This window comes from Podarcis melisellensis (assembly GCF_964234715.1).
Source record: "Podarcis melisellensis genome assembly, chromosome: 12".
In the NCBI taxonomy this organism is placed as follows: Eukaryota; Metazoa; Chordata; class Lepidosauria; order Squamata; family Lacertidae; genus Podarcis; species Podarcis melisellensis.
The window spans coordinates 15,567,614-15,584,500 of record NC_138544.1 but is presented as its reverse complement, the minus strand read 5'-3'; the positions used below and the strand labels follow the sequence as shown (position 1 = coordinate 15,584,500).

The 16,887-nt window shown below is 45.4% G+C and overlaps 1 protein-coding gene across 1 annotated transcript in view; it reads right to left on the bottom strand.

The window, feature by feature from the left end:
* Positions 1-768: 768 nt before the first annotated feature.
* Positions 769-16,887, bottom strand: part of CAPN7 (calpain 7) — a 36,788-nt gene continuing 20,669 nt past the window's right edge. The window contains exons 12-21 of the mRNA XM_081882954.1: positions 16,350-16,470; positions 15,209-15,353; positions 12,608-12,707; positions 10,666-10,801; positions 8,685-8,760; positions 6,842-6,987; positions 3,737-3,799; positions 2,413-2,543; positions 1,464-1,547; positions 769-1,367 (exon numbers count right to left, since the gene is read on the bottom strand). Of these exons, the coding sequence (XP_081739080.1) occupies positions 1,223-1,367; positions 1,464-1,547; positions 2,413-2,543; positions 3,737-3,799; positions 6,842-6,987; positions 8,685-8,760; positions 10,666-10,801; positions 12,608-12,707; positions 15,209-15,353; positions 16,350-16,470 (1,147 nt within the window). The 3' untranslated portion in view covers positions 769-1,222. The remainder of the gene's footprint in view (positions 1,368-1,463; positions 1,548-2,412; positions 2,544-3,736; positions 3,800-6,841; positions 6,988-8,684; positions 8,761-10,665; positions 10,802-12,607; positions 12,708-15,208; positions 15,354-16,349; positions 16,471-16,887) is intronic.

The window sequence follows — 16,887 nt, the reverse complement described above, 5'->3', positions numbered from 1 at the left end:
TTTAAATCATTTTTTTTACAGAAAGAATCATTCTTGCTGGTATAATCTTAATATTTACAACCAGCTGAAGGTTTCATTTTTGAAATAAAAAATTTTCAGAGTAGTTTTTACAGTTATATCAAAAATTATACTGATTTGGTTAGACTATTAGAAATACAAAGACAGGTAATTATGAAATGTAATTGTTTATATTTGGACAACTTTTCTGCTGTACTTTATTGGAAGTAGAAAAATAATCATTTCCTTAATTTATTTAACTAAAACAATAACATTATAGCATATGTATCCATATTTGTTAACTGATGTGGTTAAACAATTTAAAAAAACAACAACTTAGACTGAGTTTAACACACATGAAAAACTTAAACCCTTATTTCCTGATGAATAGCCTTTGGACTATAATGTAACTTAAATGGAAAACTATCTTTAGAAAGATTTTTCCTCCAAAAGCATTTTATTTTAAAAGTCTGATTAAAAAAAAATAATAATTGATTTTTATCCACCCTGAGCCAAAGCAAGGGTTAGCTCTACTAACAGCTATTTCAGGCAGGGGTTTCTCCCAGTCCTCATGGCAGGATAATAATAATAATAATAATAATAATAATAATAATAATAATAATAATAATAATAATAATATATTATTATAATATTATCATTATTAGTTCCAAAACATCTGGAGGGCCACAGGTTCTCACCCTTGCAGCAAAATGCCAAGGAAGTATTTCAACATGTACAGCCATCTCTGATTCAAGACAGATACGACCTGAGCTTGTTCATCGGTGTATTTGGAAAAACCAAAGCTGTAAGGAGGGGAGTTGGTGGGAGACAAGACATTTTAAAGCCCAAACGTGATGAAAATATTCTTAGAAGCCAAGCCATGCAAAAAGCAAGGACATTATAGACAAACAAGCAATTCCCTTTGCCTCCCCTCCAGTTGGCCACTCCTAGACTAAGAGAGGAGACCTGGTTTCCACTCTGCTTTAAGAGATCCCTATGGACAACGAACATCTGACCTTATGAAAGTGCATACGTGGTAGAAACTTGTAGGTGTTCGAAATCAATCCACAGCATTGGTTACCCGCTCCAACTTTAGGGTGCAATTCCCTTTGAGAAAGTCCAGATTTGTTTTGCACAGCCCATGTAAACATTTTTTCCCCCTTAGGTAGGTTCTTCCGATTGCCCTCCAGCGTTTAAAGAGTCTCAATCATAGAGATGGGTGACTTCATTGCAGCTGCGATGTCTTAAGAGGGGTAACGCTATTAAAGTCCAAAAAGAAAGGTCCTTCCTGCTGAGGGAGGAAAGTGCTTGGGATAATATTGTAAATGCCAGCAGGGACACATTCGAGTTCCAGGTAGCAAAACCCACACCTTGGAGGGAGAAAAGAGAAAAAAAAAGGGGCAAACTTAGGACAAGATCTAGCACGATGCAAATCCAGAAAGCTGTATCGCCAGACATGGCGTTACCTGTAATCGCCGCTGTTTTTCTTCTGAAAGCCTTGCTCTCCCACTGCAGAGACTGTCACCACTTCAAAGCCAACACTGTACTGCCTGCAAAAACCAAACCGGAGGTTGTGATGGCCTTTTAGACACAGTGATCTTTGGCAAGGGCAGTGCTTTTTTCTGGGGGTACGCATACCCCTAAACATTTTGTGGATTTTGTACTTTTGTCCATTTACTGTATTTTTTTTTCCCAATTTGAACTACAAATTGGTGATTTTCTTGAGTCAAAATGAAAGTACCACTAAACATTTTTTTAGGGGAGAAAAAAAGCACTGGGCAAGGGTATTTACAGTGGTACCTTGGGTTAAGTACTTAATTTGTTGCAGAGGTTCTGAAACTGTTCTTAACCTGAAGCATCACTTTAGCTAATGGGGCCTCCTGCCGCCGCACCATTTCTGTTCCCATACTGAAGCAAAGTTCTTAACCCGAGGTACTATTTCTGGGTTAGCAGAGTCTGTAACCTGAAGCGTATGCAACCTGAAGCATATGTAACCTGAAGCGTATGTAACCCGAGGTACCACTGTACAGGATTTGGAACTAAGCACATAACTCAGCATCCTTAGAACAAGTAATTAAAAGAAGGAATTTTCTGAAACGTGTGCCCTTTCAAATGTGTGTGTGGGAGGGGGGTTATTGTTTTGTTTTGATGATGTACTCTCGTTTTATTCTGTATTCTCATGCTGTGAACCACCGTAAGATCTTTGGTTGAAGGGTGGTATACATATTATTATTATTATTATTATTATTATTATTATTATTTTAATAGCAGCAATTTACTAGTTGGATTCCCCATAAAGGAACAAAAAAAAATGGAGTTTATAACACTGGACAAATGATTGAGTTTGGCCAACAAACCATGTTTGCGTTGCACCACACTAACTTTGCGGCTCCACTCCTCCAAACATGCACAAACCTTGGTCCTCGTAGCTCAATGAGGAGGGGACCGGCCTTTTCCAACTGGAACTGGTAAATCGGATTGTTCTTGGCGGTTTCTCTGAAATTCCCACACCCGCCAGCGCTTTGTCCTTTCCACTGCCCATTTACCTGAGCAAAGGAAAGTTCAAGAGGTTCTTAAGCAGCACATACTATTGAGAACAAAAACAAATGATTAATTAATCCTAGTTCCCATTTAACTTCCCAGCTGGTTGACTTCCAACGCTTTACTAGAACTTCAACCTCAAAGTCGCTCAAGCTTACACTGGAACAAGGCAAAGGTTTTACACCAGCTCCTTGACTTAATTGCTATGTCCTTTTATGGAAAATGTTCCTACAAAAGTCTTCCTTTGTTGCAGGATTCAGACTGAAGTGTCAAGTTCCTTTTAGGCACACATTTCTTGCCAACTGCTTATATTCTTTTAAGATGGAGGCTGCCCAGGATAAATAGATTTTGGTGGCAGGAAGCGCATTTAATATGTTTCAAAAAGGGGAGCCTTATGCCTTAGAGCCATTTGAGTTGGTTTGGTTATAGCTGCATTTGCCGTATTTTTCGCTCCATAAGACGCACTTTTTCCCCTCCTAAAAAGTAAGGGGAAATGTGTGTGCGTCTTATGGAGCGAATGCAGGGGGGGAGGCAGGCAGGCAGGAAAACCCCCCAAGAGCCACACACAAGCTTCGCATGGCTCTTGCGGGCTTTTCCCCAGGAGGGAGAAGGGACTGACGCGGCCAGTCCCTTCTCCCTTCTTGTAGAAAAGCCCGCAGGAGCCGCACGCTCCTTAAAGGGTACACGGCTCCTGTGGGCTTTTGTGGGAGATGGGGGATTTGCCATAGCTGCGTGCAGCCTCTCCCGGCCAGAGAGGTTGTGCACGGCTAAAGAGGAATCCAAGACAGCGAGCAGGATGGATCCTGCTCGCTGTCTTGGCTTTTTTGCTCTTTGGGGCTGGGGGGGGGGGACCTGGGCTTCCCCCGGCAGCCCTGAGAAGCTCTGGGAGATGCAGACAGGCTGAACACAGCCTGTCCACTGCTCTTTGGGGCTGGGGCGGGGGGGAAATAATATTTTTTTCCTTGATTTCCCCCTCTAAAAACTAGGTGTGCCTTATGGTCCGGTGCGCCTTATGGAGCGAAAAATACAGCAAGTAAATACATCACTAAATAGACTCACTACAATGAGCGTTTAGCACAATTTTGGTTTTTCTGTCACACAGCCAAGGGTTAAACCCAGCAAGGATATAGCGAGGAACTTGTAGGTCTTATTTCGATCTACCCAACAAATGGCCATAGAGACTGCAATTCTTTCTTACCCGTTTGGATATGGTATACGGTGTCGGGATCTTGCAGAAATTAAACTTGCACACTGAATACACCTGTGTTGACAAAGAAATGGAAAAGATTCACACAGAACGATCCACACGCTGTGAAATTAAAAAGAAGCAGCGGACAACGGCTAGGGAAACGCACAAGGCCAAGATGCTCTTGGGCTCCTGTTCTGGTTTCCCACAGGAATCTGGTTGGTCACTGTGAGAACAAGATGAGCCATTGGGATTATCCAGCAATGTCTCCTTACGTTCTTAGCAGAACCTAATTGGTTTGTTCTCTCTTACAGAAAAACCCACACACGTAAATGCAGATTTTTGCAAGGTGTGAAGTAGGGCTGGGTAATATATCGTCCAAAACCGGTTTGAATCCCATATTGTGATACCAGTTTTATAATTTTTGACCTGCCAAGATATCAAAATCATGGTGTGTGTGTTATGCAAAAATCAGAATGTGGGAGGAACCATGAAGCCAGCCAATGCTTCTCTTGATTCCTGCAGCTCCTGTTAACTTTGCTGGCTTAGCTCTCCCCCGCCTCTTGCAGGGGGCAGCGAATCACCAGAGCAGGTGCCGGCAAAAATCGAGATGCAGGAACAACTGTGAAGCCAGCCAATGCCTCTACATAGCTCCATCCTTATTTCAGACATCGTGATATATCACGATGTTTAGCCGGTGATATATCGGGACACAGGTGGCGCTGTGGGTTAAAGCCTCAGCGCCTAGGACTTGCTGATCGAAAGGTCGGCGGTTCGAATCCCTGCTGCGGGGTGCGCTCCCGCTGCTCGGTCCCAGCGCCTGCCAACCTAGCAGTTCGAAAGCACCTCCGGTGCAAGTAGATAAATAGGGACCGCTTACCAGCGGGAAGGTAAACGGCGTTTCCGTGTGCAGCTCTGGCTCGCCAGAGCAGCGATGTCACACTGGCCATGTGACCCGGAAGTGTCTCCGGACAGCGCTGGCCCCTGGCCTCTTAAGTGAGATGGGCGCACAACCCCAGAGTCTGTCAAGACTGGCCCGTACGGGCAGGGGTACCTTTACCTTTACCTTTTATATCTTGATGTTGAAAACCAGATATCGCCCAGCCCTAATGTGAGCCCTTGTAAGAGAAATGTAATTATACAACTTGTCCAATATGCGAGGAGCAGAAAGCATCTTTGTTATTGCTTCAGGGTAGACTGGCGGAGGGAAAAGAAAGACTTGCTGTTTCCCCGAGAAGCTGAACTGGCTGGCCCAGAACATTCAAGAGAGAGAATATCCAGAAAAGAATCGGCTACGTTTGATCAATCGTCATCACATCACAACTCGACTTGGCCATCTCCAGTTACAGGAAGGAACTGCGGCTGGGATAAGGGCCCTCAACAATGTGCCACAAGTTTCCCCAGGATCACACATCATCTAGTAAAGGTAAAGGTAAAGGTACCCCTGCCCGTACGGGCCAGTCGTGTCCGACTCTAGGGTTGTGCGCCCATCTCACTTAAGAGGCCGGGAGCCAGTGCTGTCCGGAGACACTTCCGGGTCACGTGGCCAGCGTGACGAAGCTGCAGCTGGCGAGGCAGCACCAGCGCAGCACACGGAAACGCCGTTTACCTTCCCGCTATACAGCGGTCCCTATTTATCTACTTGCACTTAAGGGTGCTTTCGAACTGCTAGGTGGGCAGGAGCTGGGACCGAACGACGGGAGCTCACCCCGCCGCGGGGATTCGAACCGCCGACCATACGATCAGCAAGTCCTAGGCACTGAGGTTTTGCCCACAGCGCCACCCGCGTCCCTACACATAATCTAGGGATGCGATATATCGGAACATTCTCCTGTTTGACATTTTTGGCTTCTCTCAAAATTCTTTTGTCGTCACACCCAAGACAGAACCTGCAAATTCACTAGCGGTTTTGCTTTAGGCAGAAGCCCAGTGCTCACGCTCATCGGAACCAACTCCTAGGGCAGCCTTTCTCAACCTGCGGGTCCCCAGATGTTGCTGAACTACAACTCCCATCACCCCTAGCTAGCAAGGCCAGAGCTCAGGGATGGTGGGAGTTGTAGTCCGACAACATCTGGGGACCCACAGGTTGAGAACCGCTGTCCTAGGGGCAAAGGTCTCTTCACCTTCTCCCCATAAAATATTTGTGTGATCTGACGCCCCTCCCCTCAAAAAAGTTGATGGGCGCTGCCATTCAAATGGTGTGCGTATGCTGTGTCATGTGAGTGATTATGCGGGGCAGGGCATACCTGAACCCCCCCCCCCCATTTTTTTCCTAGTTGGCACCCCTGGTCACTCTGGTCTGCTCTAAGAAAAGCTGGTGACTGTACACGTAAAAGTTATCACATGGTGACTATACAGTTGTACCTTGGAAGTCGAATGGAATCCGTTCAGGAAGTCTGTTTGACTTCCAAAACGTTCAGAAGCTGCGGAGGACATTTGGGTTCCAAAGAACGTTCGCAAACCGGAACGCTCACTTCCGGGTTTGCGGCGTTCGGGAGCCAAAACATTTGATCCGCAAGACGTTCAACTTCCGAGGTACGACTGTACAGTGGTACCTCGGGTTAAGTACTTAATTCGTTCCGGAGGTCTGTACTTAACCTGAAACTGCTCTTAACCTGAAGCACCACTTTAGCTAATGGGGCCTCCTGCTGCTGCCGCGCCGCCCGATTTCTGTTCTCAACCTGAAGCAAAGTTCTTAACCTGAAGCACTATTTCTGGGTTAGCGGAGTATGTAACCTGAAGCGTATTTAACCTGAAGCATATGTAACCCGAGATACCACTGTATTTGGCAGCTGTCATCACAGCAATGAGATTTCCTCTGTGCCTCCGCCAATGACCATCATTAAAAGGACCCCATTATTAAAAGGAATGAGATGCCTTTTCATTAAAGCAGTTTAACATATTTGTCGCGTTTCCACAATTTTGAATGAAACAAAAACCGCTCTACCATATAATCCCCGTAAGCCGGGCTAAAAATAACCACTTGCCTGCTCCCCTGTAGAAAGAATTGCCTCGGAGCCGACTCCCGCTGCCCTGCCCGACTCTGAAAAGAGCTGATGGTGGGGATGACCAGCGTCTTAAAATACTTCTTTCGCAAGGCTGCCTATAAACACATACCCTGAGCGTGTAGTGAATCGTGTTCTGCTTCTCGTACTGAGAAACCACCAGAGTAAACGTATGGGTTCCCGGAGAAGTCAGCTTGATCTTGGTGAGATAGTGGGGGCTGTTGATTCGAATCCCATCGATATACGGAGGAGGGTCGGCTGAAAAGGAAAGATTTACGCACGTGACGACAGTGGCGAAGATTCTCCACGCACAGAAATGGAAGGAGAGGAAACCCTGCAAGGAAGAATGGCTGATCTTGGAATATGCCGAGACGGCGAAAGTGATGGCACTGATAAGAGATACAAATTTAGAATCCTTTCAAGAAGACCTTTCTGGTCTATTTCAAAAGTTATTTCCCATATGCGGAGACCACAGCAGGGTTTGAAGTGTAAGAAATAGATTAAGAAACATGTTGGAGAGGATGAAATTTGGTAAGACGGAACCTTAAAATGCAATTGTAATTTGGGTTACAAACATTGATGTTGGGTAAGTGGGAAGTCACTTGTTTTGTTGAATTGGAATATAACTGTTGAGTAACAAATGAAACTTTCAATATGGAAAAAGAATACATCATCATCTTCATCATTATTATTATTATTAAAATTGTATAAGCCACCCATAAAAAAGAAAGAGGTTTATAGATTTAGGTTTGATATATGCATTTTCGAAAGGGATAGGAATTTTTTGGCTCTCTAGATGTTTTTAAAAATATATATTTATTTATTTATAACCCGCCCATCTGGCTGGGTTTCCCCAGCCACTCTGGGCAGCTCGCAACAGAATAATAAAAACATGGTAAAACATAAAATATATAAAAATTCCCTAAACAGGGCTGCCTTCAGATGTCTTCTAAAAATTAGATAGTTGTTTATTTCCTTGACATCTGATGGGAGGGTGGGTGTAATCCACAGGGTGGGTGTAATCACCGAGAAGAAGGCCCTCTGCCTGGTTCCCTGCAACCTCACTTCTTGCAAGGGAGGGAACCGCCAGAAGGCCCTCGGAGCTGGACCTCAGTGTCCGCTGAATGGACTCCCATCATCTTCAGTCATCATGGGGGGATGTAAGATGAAGTAAAAATAAAAGATCTGGAGGGCCTCAGGTTCTCCATCCTTGGAGAAGAAGGTAACAGTAAAGGGACCCCTGACCATTAGGTCCAGTCGTGACCGACTCTGGGGTTGCAGCGCTCACCTCGCTTTATTGGCTGAGGGAGCCGGGATACAGCTTCCAGGTCATGTGGCCACCATGACTAAGCCGCTTCTGGCGAACCAGAGCAGAGCACGGAAATGGCGTTTACCTTCCCACCGGAGTGGTACCTTTTTATCTACTTGCACTTTGATGTGCTTTCGAACTGCTAGGTTGGCAGGAACAGGGACCGAGCAACAGGAGCTCACCCCGTTGCGGGGATTCGAACCACCAACCTTCTGATCGGCATGTTCTAGGCTCTGTGGTTTAACCCACAGCGCCACCCGCAGCCCTCCCATCTGGAGGGCCTCAGGTTCCCCATCCTTGGAGAAGATGGAGATTCCTGAGGTAGAATTTAGCATTTCTAGAGGATGCTAATGGCAAAGTAACAGATGTCAGAAACAAGAAGAGACACAGCTGGACATCAACAAGACCTAATTTAGTGGTCAGCTGCAGAGTCGCTGGACCCTTCTCAGGCTGTCAAATGAGACACCCACAGAATTTGGTCAATAAAAGTCAGAGAAAGGGTTCCATACACCCTGCTTCGGCAGGCAACGAGCTTCTCAATCATATGTCCCCCTTGACAAAGGAAATCTTTTAATATTATTTTGGAGGCTTTGTATCCATAGGTTGTAGGGTTGAGCTGGAAGAGGAGGGTTGTTAACAAACCTACCAGGATAGTAAACCTTTTTCCCATCTGTTTTGTATACCACCATTGTGATGAACTCCCGGTTGTGAGCAAAGTCATCCTGCGAAAGCAAAGACCAAAATTATTATTAATTGAATTAATTGAATTGAATTTATATACCGTCCTATACCCGGAGGTCTCAGGGCGGTTCACAAAAAAGATCAGAATATATAAAATCAAATAAAATAACCCAATATTAACCCCCATCGATCACTAGGTCATCGTTTATGTATTATTCTTATTATTCATCTGTTATTTTCGTTGGTTAGCCTTAGTCACCCACCCACCTACATTCTGTTTCTGTTTATTACATTTCAGGCCGGTTCACAGCATAAAAACAAAATACACAATGAGAATGAGATTAAAACCAACCAACCAACCGCCCCCCCTTCCCTCAGGTAGACTGCCTCTGACCGGGGAGGCTCCCTCTCTCGCTCATTCTGACACGACTCAACAGACCTTCAGTTTCTGAGCAGCACAATTCACACTTGCACATAACAGGGTTTAAGAGAATGCAAGGGTAAAAATGGTCAGCTCCAAAATGAACCGACCCCCGAATCTGGTAGAGGCTGATTGGAATGGGGGAGGTTTATGGCAGTGGGTCACACAGAGACACAGGTGGCAGCTCTTGCGTGGGTGAAAGACTCACAGGAGCCCTTTAGTTGCATTTCCCGCTGCAAAGACTTTAGCACACTAACAATGCACTCTAGTACACAGTTTTGGAGGTACAGGTACATATGCCAGCAGTTTGGTTGCGAGATCTGGTGCCGAGCACACTGCTCTAGTTAACGCAAACGTGGCCTATCTCTTACAAAATCTATACAGTGGTACCTTGGTTCTTGAACTTAATCCATTCCGGGAGTCCATATGACTCCCAAAACGGTTTGAAAACCAAGGCACGGCTTCCGATTGGCTGCAGGATGTTCGGCTTCCGGAAAATGTTTACACCTACTTCCGGGCTTTTGGCGTTCAGGAACCAAAACGTACACATACCAAGACATTCAAAAACCAAGGTACGACTGTACCACTTACCGTATTTTCCCGTCTATAAGACGCCCTCATGTATAAGATGCCCCCTATTTTGGGGGAGTCAGATTTAAGAAAATGGGGGATGTATCCGTGTATAAGACGCTCCCTAATTTTTGACATTATTTTTAAGGGGAAAAACCTAGTCTTATGCACGGAAAAATCCGGTAGTTGTACCAAAACCTCTAAGCAGCTTGCAAGAAAGGTTCTATGAAATATGCTTGACAAAAGTTAAAAAGGTAATCGTGTTGGCCGACAACAACAAATCCAAATCCACATTAGGAATAGGGCCAGTCAAAATGTTACAAAACAGCAAGCAGATTTCCAATTTTCCCTGCCTTGTGTTTTTGACCCCTGTTGTGATGAAAGAATTCTGGGAGACCCAAAAACTCATACGCTGTTTCGTAACATTCTGCTTGGCCCGATAAGGGAATCACACTCGTGTGGGTTTGCATTTTATTTGAAATAATGGGTGGCTTTTATCCTCCTCTTGCTAGCTCAAATACCGAGAGAAGCGTTGGCATTTCAGAGCCCGGTCCCTCATTCATACCAGGGTTCAAACATTCATGCCAATGGTAAAGGTAAAGGGACTCCTGACCATTAGGTCTAGTTGTGGCTGACTCTGGGGTTGCGGCGCTCATCTCACTTTACTGGCCGAGGGAGCCGGTGTACAGCTTCCGGGTCATGTGGCCAGCATGACTAAGCTGCTTCTGGAGAACCAGAGCAGTGCACGGAAACGCCGTTTACCTTCCCGCCAGAGCAGTACTTATTTATCTACTTGCACTGGTATGCTTTTGAACTGCTAGGTGGGCAGGAGCAGGGACCGAGCAACGGGAGCTCACCCCGTCGTGGGGATTCGAACCACCGACCTTCTGATCAGCAAGTTCTAGGCTCTGTGATTTAGACCACAGCGCCACCTGCGTCCCCATGCCAAGGGTACCTTGTCCGTAATGTGTCTGCTGAGCAGGATCCAAACTGCAGCCCCACCTTGTGGGCACTGAACCTCCAGTTTGTACTGTGGGTTGTTAGCCAGGCTGTATGCATCTTTCACAGGGCCCTGCTTTGCATCCCAGGTACTAAAAAAGAAACAGAAAATATTTTATTATAAATAATTTATAACGAATTGGGGGGGCGGAAGTTTTAAAAGCACCTTTCCCCCCCAAAAAAACAGAGTCCTTTTTCTTGGGGATAATCCAGATGGAAATTCCCAGGTGTCAAAAAAGGTTATTGATGTATGCCACTACTGCAGCCTGTGTTTTGTTAGCTTAAAAATGGAAAATGAGCGAGGTCCCAACCAAAGAAGAATGGCAACTTAAACTGATGGAATATGCTTAGCTTGCAGATTTAACATATAGAATAAGAGAACAAGAAGAACATACGTTCAAAGAAGACTGGAATACACTTACTGAATATACGAGGGAAAATTGTATACGCTTGAAAATGTTGGCAGCATTAAGATAAATTCAACAATGTAAATAAGTTTTGATGGAAGTAATAATGCAGCGATTTATGTTATGCAAAATTAACCATGGAAAGAGAAGGGAAGTCATTGATATTTTAAGGCTGTCTAAATGAATATTCTTCATTTAGTGAGCTCCCGTTGCTCAGTCCCTGCTCCTGCCAACCTAGCAGTTCGAAAGCACATCAACGTGCAAGTAGATAAATAGGTACCACTCCGGCGGGAAGGTAAACGGCGTTTCCGTGCGCTGCTCTGGTTCGCCAGAAGCACCCTCGTCATGCTGGCCACATGACCCGGAAGCTGTACGCCGGCTCCCTCAGCCAATAAAGCGAGATGAGCACCACAACCCCAGAGTCGGCCACAACTGGACCTAATGGTCAGGTGTCCCTATACCTTTACCTTTAAATGAATATTCTAAATTGTAAAACAGAAAATTGTGTGTGTGTGTGTGTGTGTGTGTATAAAATAACTTGAGCATCAAACAGCAAAACACAAACAAACCCAAAACATAAGAGATAAACACAAACTTCCTCTCTCACACAGGTCACTGTTTCGTTTATAGGAATTGCAATTCATACATACAAAATTTGATTTACCCTTTAAGAGGATATATTTTGGCTATCACTCCTTTTATGCTAGAAGTGATCTCAACAGGAAGTACGAAATATTATTTGGCATGATCCTTCCAAGGAACAAAGCAAACGGCTGTTTAAGTGCAATTTTGAAACTTACGAATGCTCAAGCGGAAATGCGGCGTGACGTGCCAGAATATTCCAATTCTGCATGCCGAACGCTCCCAAACATTTAAGCTACAATGCCCAAGTTGTACCTCCATAATAAAAAATAATTTTATATGGAAATGCTTTCTTCTGGATTCTCCTATCTTGCAGCTTCTTTGGATGACCCTGGATTTTAGTTTCATGAAGTAGTTTTTCTCCTGTCTACTTTTTCCATAAAGATAAAGGTAAAGGGACCCCTGACCATTAGGTCCAGTCAAGGATGACTCTGGGGTTGCGGCGCTCATCTCACTTTATTGGCCAAGGGAGCCGGCGTACAGCTTCCAGGTCATGTGGCCGGCATGACTAAGCCACTTCTGGTGAACTAGAGCAGCGCACGGAAACACCGTTTACCTTTCCATCGGAGCAGTACCTATTTATCTACTTGCACTTTGACGTGCTTTCAAACTGCTAGGTTGGCAGGAGCTGGGACCGAGCAACGGGAGCTCACTCTGTTGAGGGGATTCGAACCGCCGACCTTCTGATCAGCAAGCCCAAGAGGCTCAGTGGTTTAGACCATAGCGCCACCTGCGTCCATACCAGGGCACAATTTTATGCATCTTCACCATGTCCCTCTTACCGTTTTTCTAAATTAGAAAGCCTCAAATACCGTGCCGTTCCCTCACAACCTTTTCCGTTGGACAAACCTGTGAATGCATGTTGATTCTTTAAAAAGACTCGGGTTCCAGCTCAAGTATATAACATCGTAATACTTGCACAGATCTTCCCAGGCAATCCAGAAAATCCCTAAAAGAAAAGATAAGATATAGGTAAAAAAACACGCTCTATTTTCCTCAAAGAACCATTTAACATAATGATAGGAGTCAATGATAATACAGTCGTAACTTGGAAGTTGAATGGAATCTGTTCCAGAAGCCCGTTTGACTTCCAAAATATTCGGAAAGCGCATCTTCTGATTGGCTGTTTGGGGTTTTAAAGATCAGCACCAACACTTTGAATTCTGCTCGAAAATGTACTGGGAGCCAATGTAGGTCTTTCAGGACCAGTGTTATGTGGTTACTGAATAGGATTGATTGCCAGCTGTTGAACTGGGCTGACCTCGGTCTCTCACCCTTTAATCATCCTCTCCCTGCACCCTGCAATAAGCGGAACAGTCTCTGCTTAGCTCCTTGCACTGAGAAGGGGCAGCCTCACCATCAGGGCAGGACTTGGAGGCAGAGATCTAGGGACCTACTCAGCAGAACGGCTGACCACCAAACACCACAGGCTGAAAGACCACCAAGTCCAGAGTCTAAAGGGACCCAAGCCATTTCTACATTTCAAACCTCTGATAAGAAAATGAGAGCAAGCAAAGCCAGGCTTTTGTTGTTGCTGCTGCTGCTGCTTCCGCGCTCTCTCTCTCTCCACTTGGTAATAATCTTGTGGTTTATTATCTTCCTCTTTCTTTGCTCATCCTAACCCTGAGCTTTCAGAAAGGCCCACAGCAGACCTCTCTCCCTTTGCAGACAAGCTGCAGATGTGCACACCGCCGATTGTGAAGTCACAAGCTGCACCAGGATGATGGTGGCTTCGGGTGCTAGGAAACAGCTGGATGGCTTCAGGGTGGCAGAAGCAGCGTGTGTGCAAGAAGCGCCTCCGCCGACCTTGGCAACTCAGTCAAGGGCAAGCCTGGACGCTGGAGGAGCAGCTGCTGGAGCTGCTTTGTGCGTTTCAGTCGCCGCAGCTCAGTCCAAGAGCGAAAGGTTCTGCCTGGGGGGGGGGGTGGTTTTCAAAGGCCCCTCAACACACCCAGCATGTGTGAGAATAAATCCCGTTAGCCGGTGTGCCATTAATAGGCAGCAACGCAGTGAGCTAACCTTGATATGTCGCCACCGGCTCCCTCCTTAAATCGGCATTTAAATCCCACAGAGAGAGGAAAGCCAACAGTTAATGTCTGATCAGCGTTAGCTCTGAAACGAGTAGCTAGGGTTGTTGCAGACAGGGATGATAGCAGCAATCGGTGCTTTTTTTCTGGGGGGAAGCATACCTCTAAACATTTGGTGAATATTTGTACTTTTGTCCATTTACTGTATTTATTTCCCCCGATTTGAACTATAAAATGGTGATTTTTTGGAGTCAAAATGAGAGTACCCCTAAACGTTTTTAAAGGAAAAAAGCACTGGCAGCAATCATCAAAATCTAGTATGTGCCTATAGCAGTGTTAGAAATTAGCCAGGCGCCAGGCGCATTTTGCACCTGGCTATTGGCCACTTGCAACCAAGTGAAGATGCCTGGGAGCCAGGATGGGGCCAGACATCTCCACCATCTGGAGGTGCCTGCCTGGGAGCTGGACTGTTTTCACGCACTATTACCACGTCCTGTAGAATTCGATCAGTTATATTTTATCTGCACAATCAGAATGAATTTCGGGAAGCAAAATGCTTTTTCTGTGCAGCCTTAATTGTTGCAACTTGGTCACAACCACATTATTTTTTCATAAATATAAAACATCCATTTTACAGAGAGAACAATTATAACAGAAGGCAGATATTCTTCAAAACTGAGCTGTTCCATCCTGTCATACAGGCCGTCCAGATGTTTTTGGGACTACAACTCCCATCATCCCTAGCTAACAGGACCAGTGGTCAGGGATGATGGGAACTGTAGTCTCAAAACATCTGGAGGGCCGAGTTGGCCTATGCCTGATGTAGAGGCACCTGCTGGCTTCACAGTCGTCCCCCCCCCACATTGCGATTTTTGCATAGCACACACACATATACATATTGTGATTCGCAATATATTGCCAGGTCAGAAATGATGAAACCAGTATCACAATGTGGACTTCAAACCAGTTTGGGATGATATATCGCTATATCGTCCAGCCCTAGTGAGGGGAGCCAGAGAGATGGGCGAAGCTGGCCAGACAAGAAATGGCGGGGAGACCATGGCAGGGAAGACAAGGATTAGATCCCTTCCTCTATTTTTTTCCCCCAAAAATCGGAAGCCGCAGAAGCCCCGTCGGACGTTCAGCTTCCAAAAATAGTTCGAAAACCGAAACTCTCACTTCCGGATTTGCGACCTGCGGGAGTCAAAACTGGCAAGGCGTTCGACTTCCAAGGTACGACTGTAAAAGCTAAAAGATCCTGTCAAGGTCTTTGACCTTGGACCTGATCCTTCTAGGAGCTGTGAAAATCAGGCCACCCCCCTACTCCCCCAAGCTCCAGTCCTATTCCACTGGGGAGATTCTGGGGCAAATGAGCCATTTAAAATCTTGCTTGCTCAAACCTCCAAGTGTTTTGCTCCTTTACCGTTGTCTATTTTCTGGGCCGTTCTGGGATCAAAATTCAGGTATTTCTGAAGTTCCGGGGTCCAGTTCTTCATATCATTTTCACTGTATCTTCCCTTCCAGCGGAGGTGGCTCCAGGGATTTTTCAGCTGGAGGAATCGAAGACCCTAAACGAAGAAAAGAAATTAAGGAACATCTGGCATTTTCCATTAGGGTGTACCAACACGGACCCCCAACGAATACAGGAAATCAAATTACCTGAAAGCCTAATAATAATAATAATAATAATAATAATTTATTATTTATACCCCACCCTCCCCAGCCAAGACTGGGCTCAGGGTGGCTAACAACCAATAATAAAAACAAGTTGATTAAAATACAATTTAAAAGATAAAGATACAACATTAAAACATTAGGGTGCAATCTCTTCATAGGAGGAGAAAGGAAAGAGAAAGAGGGGGAGGGAATCAAACTGATGCTAAGCCAAAGGCCAGGTGGAACAACTGTTTTACAGGCCCTGCGGAAAGAGATCAGATCCCGCAGGGCCCTGGTCTCATGAGGCAGAGCATTCCACCACGCCGGAGCCAGTGCTGAGAAGGCCCTGGCCCTGGTTGAGGCTAATCTAATTTCCTTAGGGCCTGGGACCTCTAGGGTGTTGCTATATATGGACCTTAAGGTCCTCTGTGGGGCATACCAGGAGAAGCGGTCCCGTAGGTACAAGGGTCCTAGGTTGTGAAGGGCTTTAAAGGTCAAAACCAGCACCTTAAATCTGACCCTGTACTCCACCGGGAGCCAGTGCAGATGGAAAAGCACTGGGTGAATATGTTCCCATGGCAGGCACCCCGTGAGGAGCCTCGCTGCTGCATTCTGCACCCGCTGGAGTTTCTGGGACAGCTTCAAAGGCAGCCCCATGTAGAGCGAATTACAGTAGTCACGTCTGGAGGTGACCTTCACATGGATCACTGTGGCCAGGTCGGGGCGGGAAAGGTAAGGGACCAACTGCTTGATGCGGCAAGAATAACAATCTGGATAAAGTTGATTTGGAAAACTTGTTCTTTAGCTTTTAAGCAGCACAAGAGGACGCAAGATTTTTAAAATATAAAAACCTGCCAGTTTAAAGAAGGTATTGCCAAAAGCTCTGATGCATTTATTCCCACGGGTACCTTGTATTCTCTGATATCCAAAACAGCATAGGCATGGGTTGGTACTAAACCCCACCTTTCTCCTTCCTCCTCGGTCATCACTCCCGTTGCCGTTGTAATGAGCACGTCCCCTTTGCGAAATCTGGCCACAAAGAAGAAGAAAGTTGACTTTCCGAGTTTGCTTACAGATGGAGTAACAGAACCACTGATACTTCTTATTAGTCTATCCTTATCCATTTGAAATAGATAGGCACACAGAAGGGGAAGAAATGGAGGCAGTGAGAGATTTTACTTTCTTGGGCTCCATGGTCACTGCAGATGGTGACAGCAGTCACGAAATTAAAAGACGCCTGCTTCTTGGGAAGAAAGCAATGACAAACCTAGACAGAATCTTAAAAAGCAGAGACATCACCTTGCCAACAAAGGTCCGTATAGTTAAAGCTATGGTTTTCCCAGTGGTGATGTATGGAAGTGAAAGCTGGACCATAAAGAAGGCTGATTACCAAAGGATTGTTGCTTTTGAATTCTGGAGCTGGAGGAGACTCTTGAGAGTCCCATG